Genomic DNA, 8,573 nt, shown 5'->3' with positions numbered 1-8,573 from the left:
TAGGTAGTTGACATGTTTTCCTTAATATATAATTTTTTAATGTTTATTTATATAATTAATTGAAGTTTTAAAAAAAAGTCAAAATTAAAATTTAAAAAAATTAAGAGTTCTGATTGGTTAATAAGTTATTAGAACAACTATCCTTTAATATAATAAAAGATATGAAAGATTAAAATTATACAAAGTTACTCGTAGTGGTTTTGGTGTTTGGTTAAGGGAGAAAGAGAGGCACGCTTTGCTTGTGGAAACAAACTACATATATATATTGGGAAGGGAGGATGTGTTGCGTGTATAATGTGGAAAAAAACACTGCCTATGTGTTTTTTTTGAGTGAAAAGGAATCTCTCTCTTTCTTTTTATTTGTTTTACTCTTTTCCTCATTTATGCTTCAATTTCTAGCTAGTCTCATTACCTGTTCTTTGCTTCCTACCTCCCTATTGGTCTATTTTGTACTATCTTCAAGATTTCTTTTCAAAGAGACACCAGCTTTAGACAGCCACATAGCAATAAAGTATACAACACACATTGCTTACACACATACTACACACAAAGAGACAAGGAAATAATCAAGAAAAGATATTCTGTGTTTTCCAAATCCCCAAAATATTTTTTTTATAAAAAAAAAACTTTTGTTTTATAACTTAGCTAGTTCTAGCTATTGGTAGCTATAGCTATATTCATCACTCATCTCAAGTTTCTGTTATATTTACTTTCATAGAGATTTTCACTAATTTTGCTACTATACATACATCTCTTTTGCTTTTCTTTGTGAAAAACAAAGGTTAAACAGCTGGACTTGTTCTTCTACTATGTAAGCAGGTATATTTATATACACACATTTGTATGTTTGTTCTTTTTTTATTCTTAAAGATTTCACTATATTTATTTTTGTGTCTATTTCGGTAATATGTTGTCGTTTAACGTTTTGTAGTGGGGTTGCTTTCTTGAGTATATTAAAGCTTTTGAAAAAAGAACATTTTCTCACCAAAAAGGAGAAAGCTTTTGGTTATTTTTCATCTGGGTTTGGAGTAAAAAAGTATTTCTTGAGAAAAAAAAGGTATAAATGGAAAGTGGGTATTCAAGGAAAAATGAGGAAGTGCAACCACAACTATTGGATTTCATTTCAAAGGAAAGAAACTGGTTGGTTAACAAAGGTGATGATCATGGAGATGAAAAGAAGCTTGAGTTAAGGCTTGCTCCACCTTGTGTTGAAGATTGGTCTCTTCCAGATGCACAGAAAAACTACAAAACTCCACCAAAACCAGCTCAAAAAAGGTCAGTAGTACTACCCTATTTTATTATCCTTTTTGTTTGTTAATATATGAATTACTTATCATATATATCTTCCCATTTGAGAATAATGTTACAGATTTTGTATATGTACATGATGGTCCTTGCATGAAAAATGTTGAGAAAATTTCATGTGTTTAGTACTTTTTTGTTTCTTTATCTGATTTGTGGAATTGTGGACTCATTTCTCCACTACTTTTGGTTTGCATATCTTTTTTTCTTTATATTTTGCTTTGTATGTATCTGTGTTTCTTGTTTTGGGAGACACACCAACTTATGTTGGTTTTGTTTTGTTTTGTTTGGACACTATTGGTTGTATTCTGTTTGAAAATCATATTTTCTCATTAAATGTTTGCAGTAACAACTATCATGTGAGTACTAGTCTGTTTATAACCACATCCATATATTCATTACTTTTAGCAATAAATTACATGGTTTTAATACTTTTAGCAATAGATGTTTGTGTGTATATACATACATATCTGTATTTCTATATAGCTTTTCTTGAAAAGTTATTGTGATTTTAATTTGATTTAAACTTTTTCATTTTTTTTTTCTAAATATTTGACAAAATGTTACAGGAGTGCACCTGCTCCAGTTGTGGGATGGCCACCAATAAGGTCATTTAGGAGGAATATTGCAAGTAGCAGCAACTCAAAACAGGCATCACCACTTTCAGATTCACAAAATGGGATGGTGGTTTCAAACCAAAATGTTGCTAATAAGAAAGATAAAATGGTGGAAAGTAGCCAAACCCAAAAAGGTTTCTTTGTGAAGATAAATATGATTGGTGTCCCAATTGGTAGAAAAGTTGATCTTAATGCTTATGACACCTATGAAAAGCTTTCTGTTGCTGTGGATCAACTCTTTAGAGGACTTCTTGCAGGTTAAAACTCAAACAAAAACAGTTTTGTAACATTTGTCTATCTTCGTAAATTTGTGATTTTAATTAACATGTGCTTGAACAGCTCAAAAAGATACATCTGGAAGTGGACTAAACGTAAATCTTGAACAAGAGAAGGCGATTACGGGTTTGTTAGATGGTCGTGGCGAATATACTTTGGTATATGAGGATAATGAAGGGGACAGGATGCTTGTTGGGGATGTCCCATGGCAGTAAGCATCTCTCTAATCACTTACTTTTTTTTTAAATGTTTTTTTCGCTAACAAACATATACGAGTATTTCAATTGCAGTATTTAAGACGTTTTTAAATAGTGTAACATGATTTATTGTTTGGTTAAGTTTATTGTCTTGTTTACCATCTTTATAATATTCCCACAAGTTGTTGTCTAAGTCCCCACATACGTTCAGAATTAGGCATTTATTTTTTTTGTTTTGTTAGCACTGAGATTCCTAAACCACATCATCCTTTTAACATTATGTATAGATATAGATGATGATATAGATAGATACATAAGATGCTTGTTGTATATATATAGATATATTAGAACTAGAATTAGAATTAAACAAAGCATCCTAGATCAGAATGATATTTTAGATTGGAAGAGACTTGTGCTGACAACTCATAAACTAATGCAAGTGTGTCCATTATTGCATATAGCCAGTGATCAATAATGTTTTAGATCCGCCGTTGCAATATTATATTCTGCTTACCTCGATCTGGTTTTCTGGCATTTAAAAAGCATCTTGTTAAAGTTTGTTTGTTTGACATGTGGTTTTCAGCATGTTTGTTTCTACGGTTAAGAGACTACGCGTGATTAAGAGTTCAGAGATTTCTAACATATGCTGTGAGTTAACTTTTCTTTAATATATTACTCCCATTTTATGTTAATAGTTTCTTGCACTAATTGTATAAATGGTTTACTTTTACTGCAGTGGGAAGTAAGCAAGAGAAGCTGTGTTGATGATTATGGATTAAGGCGTCGTAGGGGATAGCTATGTTTATATGAAGTTGGATTGAAAAGAGTCTTTTGTGGTGTTTTGAGTGTATGAATTTTAGGGCTTTTTCTTTAGGTAATAAGAAAAGCTTGTTATTACAACTTACCCAATTGAAGAATCAACATGTGAATGGTTTTTCTGAGCAAAATTTTCAGTTTTGTGATGGATTAGTATACTTATTATGGGAATATGTAACTTAGATTTTAGCATTATTGGGTGTTTGCTTATCTATCTCTACGTAGTAATTAAAAACTTGTATTGACATTTACTATTTCCAAAGAAAAACTTTCAAGCAATTTTTACAAAATGTGGACAATGTTTAGACAGTCGAACATTTAGTCATAACGCTCGTATTCACAAGTTGACAACGAGCTTGCAATTGCACAAAAGAGTTGATAACATTTTAAGTAAATTGAATATTCTTCAAAGTGCTGACAAGTTGAATAATATTTGGTTTGTCAAATATAATTTATTGACTTCTGGACCACAGTGGAAACTTAACAAATACATTAATCATCTAGCTTAGCTTTCAAGCCATAGCCATGATGATAAAGCAACAGAATCTAATGCTAGTTTAACGCATAATTTCAGTAACACAAAAAACTACTACAATCAGAAAGTACGCAAGAGTGATTAATATCATTTCAAAGAAGGCTTGCGTTAACGCAACTGTATCAAGATTACAAGAGATAACTAACTTCTTTGACCCAACCTAACGATATCTATTTAACCAACCCCCCCCCCCCCCCCCCCCCCCCCCCCCACAAACCAAAAAAAAAAAAAAAAAAAAGCTTACGCCAACAAAAACTTTACATCGATATTCAAGACCACCATAGGCCACTAATAAAAGAGAAAACACTCTAAACTTCCTCTTCCTCCAAAGCGTAAGTCCTAGCATTTGAAACTGCCTTGCTGGGAGAAAACAATCATGGCCAGAGATGCAAGAAATCAAAGTCACCAAAGAGTACAACTTACCATTACCACTAGCTTCTGTCCCACACCAGCAAATTGAAATCTAATCTTCTCTCAAGCTGTTGATGTTACGCCTAACCTGACGTACAAATATCCATATACAACCCCACACGGTCACCAACATAATATTCAATATAAAAAGCATATCGTAAAAGAATCAACACTTGCCTCATAACCGTATTCTGTTCGACATCAGCTACTGTTCTGGAAGTTACTACCGCCTCCACTTCCACTGTTGGCTTCAAATAACAAAATAAACCAAAAAACATATGTTAGCAAGATCTACGTTACACACAGTTGCCTTGCTTTTAACAACTTCAAACAACTCCTGAAGAGTAAACAACCAAAACCATGGTTAACCCAAGAAATGCAATTTTCAAAAGATAAATAATTAGAAACTAAAACCTGAACTTCAGAACCCTGACTGTTAAACCCTCGCACATCTCTTGGTGATTGAGAATCAGCATTCTCCAAGATGTTCTGGGCTTCAACCCCACAATCGTTGGCACAGATATGATTAACAATTACAGGAGAAACTGAATCCCGACTCGGAGGGCTCATAGATTGCCTTTTTTCGTCTCGTTCTACGGACTCCCCTTCAGCTTTTCTCTTTCTAGAAAGTTCATTGAATGATTGTTGATTTACAGGTTTGGATAATTTGGTACGTTTAAGGCCATCTGGAAACACATACAAAGGGATCTCCTTTCTACGTACATGAGAAACATAAATCTCCATCCCTGGTGTCCAAAACATATACATATTCACCGAGTGCCTAAACTCGTCAACGGTCCCACGGATGTCAAACTGTTGACCTTCTAAAATCACTTCACCTTGCTTCCTCTGCAACCCCATGAAGAAAGCACTATGTGTGCATTGCTTTAAGGGATCAGAATACTCGTGAGGATATGGATGGCACTGCAGCTTCCCTGAAGTGTCCCGTTCAATCTGGAAATAAACAACAAAAGCATATGTATCACATTCAACTATCCGAGCAGTGGGGAAAATAAACTTCAAAAAGTAACAATCAGCATCAGTTATCAAAGGCATTGTATATAAGCTTCAAAACATTACCATCAAAGTCAGCTGCCTTAAACGGGATTCCACCCAACCTTTCCAAGCACGCAACTCATCAGTATCGGCAGCAACTATATCAACCTGCAGATAGTTTTTGTAGCTTTCGAAGAACATATACGGTTCAAACAACGCGGACCACTGGGCTTTGTTAAGTTCTATCTCCTGAAAGAAAACTTAAAAATTAAACTCAACCAAACATAAACCACTATTATTGGAATGACCGGTACCATTTAATAGCTGTTAATGCCAAAATAAAAAAGAGGCAATGAAGCACATGTAACAATTGCATCTTACATACCTCACATATTCTATTGCCGAATAGAAACTGTTCATTCATGACACGGAGTGTACTTGTGGAGACATTATAGCTAGAATTCATGCAAGGGTATGCAGGTGTTATAATCGGCATAAGGTGAGTTCTGTCCTTTGGGTTTCTACGGGGATCCCATACAGCAAACCCAAGTTCTTCCTCTTCTATAGCACAAAGCATAACCGGATTTGGCCAGCGCCACTGCGTATACACCCTGAAAAACCTCGACACTAGCATACTTGGAACAGCATTTGGATATAATTGACAAACCCGGCCAACTAGAAGAGCCCAATTCACACCACCAAGAAAACCAGTCACCTGTCAGAAAGATGACAGCGCTTAGTAAATGAAAAAACACACTTTGTAGAAGGGGGCACTGTGCAATGAAGGTTTACTTACATTTGAATAAACACCACGCCTTTTAGCCCAGAACTTCAAGCAACGAAGTGTAGTACGAAAATGCTGAAAATTTAGAAAAAATACCGGATACGAATCAAAGGAAGATAGGAGTTGAAAAGTTATTGACTGGTAGGACAAATCACCTCAGCATTTGGAACATGTTTAAGAATCTGATCGGCAACCCTGCAACCATTAAGACTCCTAACCGTAGGCTCATCAACATTGTACAAAACTGAGACATCAGATATGTCTAGATTCTGTGGAACATATTGTAAAGATCAGTCCAAAGGGGAATTTAAGGCAGAAATAACAGAAAGATAACATAGTTTACAACTTTACATAAACATACATCTGGAACAACCAAAAGGGAGATGCTGGCATATAGAAGATCAATAGATATCCCCTCAAACTTGAATTTCATGACTGGAACATGAGCATCAGGAACCGGTTGAAGTTCAGTAACTTCAACCATTCCTGCCAAGATGTCGTGCAATATAAAAAAGAAATCCTCCTGATAGATTAGAAAAATAAGTAGCGTGAGTTATCAAATAACAAGAAAATAATACCCCAATGTCGTGATATATATATATATATATACTTACATCCCGATTTACATAGGACGGCCCAACACACAAGGTGTCGATATCTGCCCCAGGACCATGAACCTACCACCAAAATTTAAGAATTAGACTTAGCATGTATTACATATAAACACCCTCTTAGAGGTTATTTAACACAATTACTCAATAAGTTTCTGACAACAAACCAACACAACAAGCTGAACATTGTTTATGTGAAAACTCGAATAAATTAAAACTTTATATACGAGCAACACTTCCTTACCCCAAGCTTATATGAACCAAAAGTTAATATCACAGCATTTGCATCCTGCACCATCTGATCGGTATATCCTCGTAGACGTGTAAGGTTCTTCACCCAATCAACTACAATCTATTGAATCATATCATAATAAGACACGTATTCAAAACATATACAGATCCACTAATTTTAACTACAGAAACATATCCAAAAACCGAACAACCAGAAAGAAAGGTAAAAACTTGTACAATGCACCAAAGGTTCGTCTGAGCTTTCTCATGCACAACTTTACACAAACACCCAATTCACATTCACATAGGTTATATGTGCACAATATATAGACTTCATCAAAGGAGCTTTCTTGGCCAGTTAACGGCCAAAAAATATTCCCGGATCAACTACCATCTATATATACATACCGCTATATCATTCGAACCATTAACAAAGCATACGCAAAAAACCAGAAGCCTGACAATGTAACACACACTCACACCGCCTAAACAACTTGTGTCATACTTGTGCAGTATATAAGCTTTATAAGGAAGGTTCCTATACTAGATTGCTACCTAACTGTCAGATGCGTATTCGGATCTACCTTCATTAATAATTTAAGCAGTTAGTTAAAGCAACTTCCTTCTAAACTAAAGTTAACATAGACATATGCATACAAAATATATATATATATATATGAGATTAAAGAATAAACCTGTTTAATTCTTGCAAGAACTTGTTCCCTTTTGGCAGTTTCTTCTTTACTTTCATATAATCCAGAATCCACCAGAAACTTAAATACAATAAAAAAGGAAATAAAATTCAAAATTTGTTTATCCAATTACATGAGACAAGCAAAAACCCTAACTTGTAAAATATAAAAATTAAAATTAAAAAAAAAAAAAGGGAAGGGAGGGGGGGCAAAAGCACCTGATTGAGTTTTTTGGTTCTGAGTAAATCAGCGTGAGATGGACCAGCGAGAGATAAGGGTTTCGTAACCCCGTGCAGCTTTGGCACTTCCGCACCCACCATTATTATTATTATATAACTTGTGTCTGAAAGAAAACCCTAAAAAGGAAATTAGGGTTTGGGATTAAAGACAAAGAAAGATGGGATCTTGATTAAAGGGATGAAAAAAACGCACACAGAATGGGTTTATATATTGAAAAAGAAACAGAGCATGTATGTAATTGTAATGGGAATGGGAATTGGATTGAGGGGTCGGGCGGTTATTATTAATCTTCTGATATAGAAAATCGAAAATCAACAACAAACAACAACTAGAATAGAACAAGGAAACTACTCTCGATCTACTCGGTTTGCTTTACTTTATTGCACGAGGGAAGATATATAGATATTATTATTAGATACATACTTACATGGAAAATCAAAGATATTCTTTTTTGGTTTCACACCGCCTCATCCTATCTATCTATATTTATTCTATTAGTCCTTCAACTAATACCATACTCCCAATTTAGGTTTTCAAACTACTTACCAGTCACAATAGGCACCTCATCGACACTTCTTCCACACTGTCACGTCAGCTTTTCACTCTTCTCATCCACCTCTTCCACACTCACTAATAATAGCACCACATCCACAACTTTTATTTATTTTATTTTATATTTATCCAAAAATAAATAAAACATTTTTATTAATAAAAAAAATATTATATTAATTTTCACATAATATAATTAAGTTTAAAACTTTTGAAAACTTCAAAACTAAATTATAAATAAATTAATACTCCATGGACTAAATTGAAATTTATTTAAATATATAAAAAACATAGGTAAAACATTAGGGACTAATAG

General features: G+C 34.2%; 2 protein-coding genes across 4 annotated transcripts; one reads left to right on the top strand and one right to left on the bottom strand.

Annotated features, from left to right (window-relative positions):
• Positions 1-310: 310 nt before the first annotated feature.
• On the top strand, positions 311-3,400 carry LOC122586971 (auxin-responsive protein IAA26-like). The gene is made up of 6 exons (XM_043759021.1): positions 311-819; positions 932-1,275; positions 1,872-2,176; positions 2,259-2,406; positions 2,976-3,040; positions 3,129-3,400. The coding sequence occupies exons 2-6, from the start codon at positions 1,064-1,066 to the stop codon at positions 3,155-3,157; spliced, it is 759 nt and encodes a 252-aa protein (XP_043614956.1). The 5' UTR covers positions 311-819; positions 932-1,063; the 3' UTR covers positions 3,158-3,400.
• Positions 3,401-3,983: 583 nt separating this feature from the next.
• On the bottom strand, positions 3,984-8,098 carry LOC122588483 (nuclear poly(A) polymerase 4-like). Of its 3 annotated transcripts, none has more exons than XM_043760612.1 (12): positions 7,687-8,098; positions 7,472-7,549; positions 6,790-6,897; positions 6,549-6,611; positions 6,296-6,457; positions 6,090-6,203; positions 5,947-6,009; positions 5,536-5,865; positions 5,235-5,399; positions 4,569-5,108; positions 4,332-4,395; positions 3,984-4,242 (listed from the first exon to the last, which is right to left on the bottom strand). In XM_043760612.1, the coding sequence occupies exons 1-11, from the start codon at positions 7,786-7,788 to the stop codon at positions 4,378-4,380; spliced, it is 1,743 nt and encodes a 580-aa protein (XP_043616547.1). In that variant the 5' UTR covers positions 7,789-8,098; the 3' UTR covers positions 3,984-4,242; positions 4,332-4,377. The 3 variants fall into 3 exon arrangements, with proteins under 3 accessions (XP_043616547.1, XP_043616546.1, XP_043616545.1); XM_043760611.1 differs by having other exon boundaries at positions 4,332-4,402; positions 7,687-8,096; XM_043760610.1 differs by lacking the exon at positions 3,984-4,242 and having other exon boundaries at positions 4,371-5,108.
• Between the last annotated feature and the right edge of the window lie 475 nt (positions 8,099-8,573).

Source organism: Erigeron canadensis, chromosome 2, assembly GCF_010389155.1.
Source record: "Erigeron canadensis isolate Cc75 chromosome 2, C_canadensis_v1, whole genome shotgun sequence".
Taxonomy (NCBI): Eukaryota; Viridiplantae; Streptophyta; class Magnoliopsida; order Asterales; family Asteraceae; genus Erigeron; species Erigeron canadensis.
This window is presented reverse-complemented; position numbering and strand designations above follow the sequence as displayed.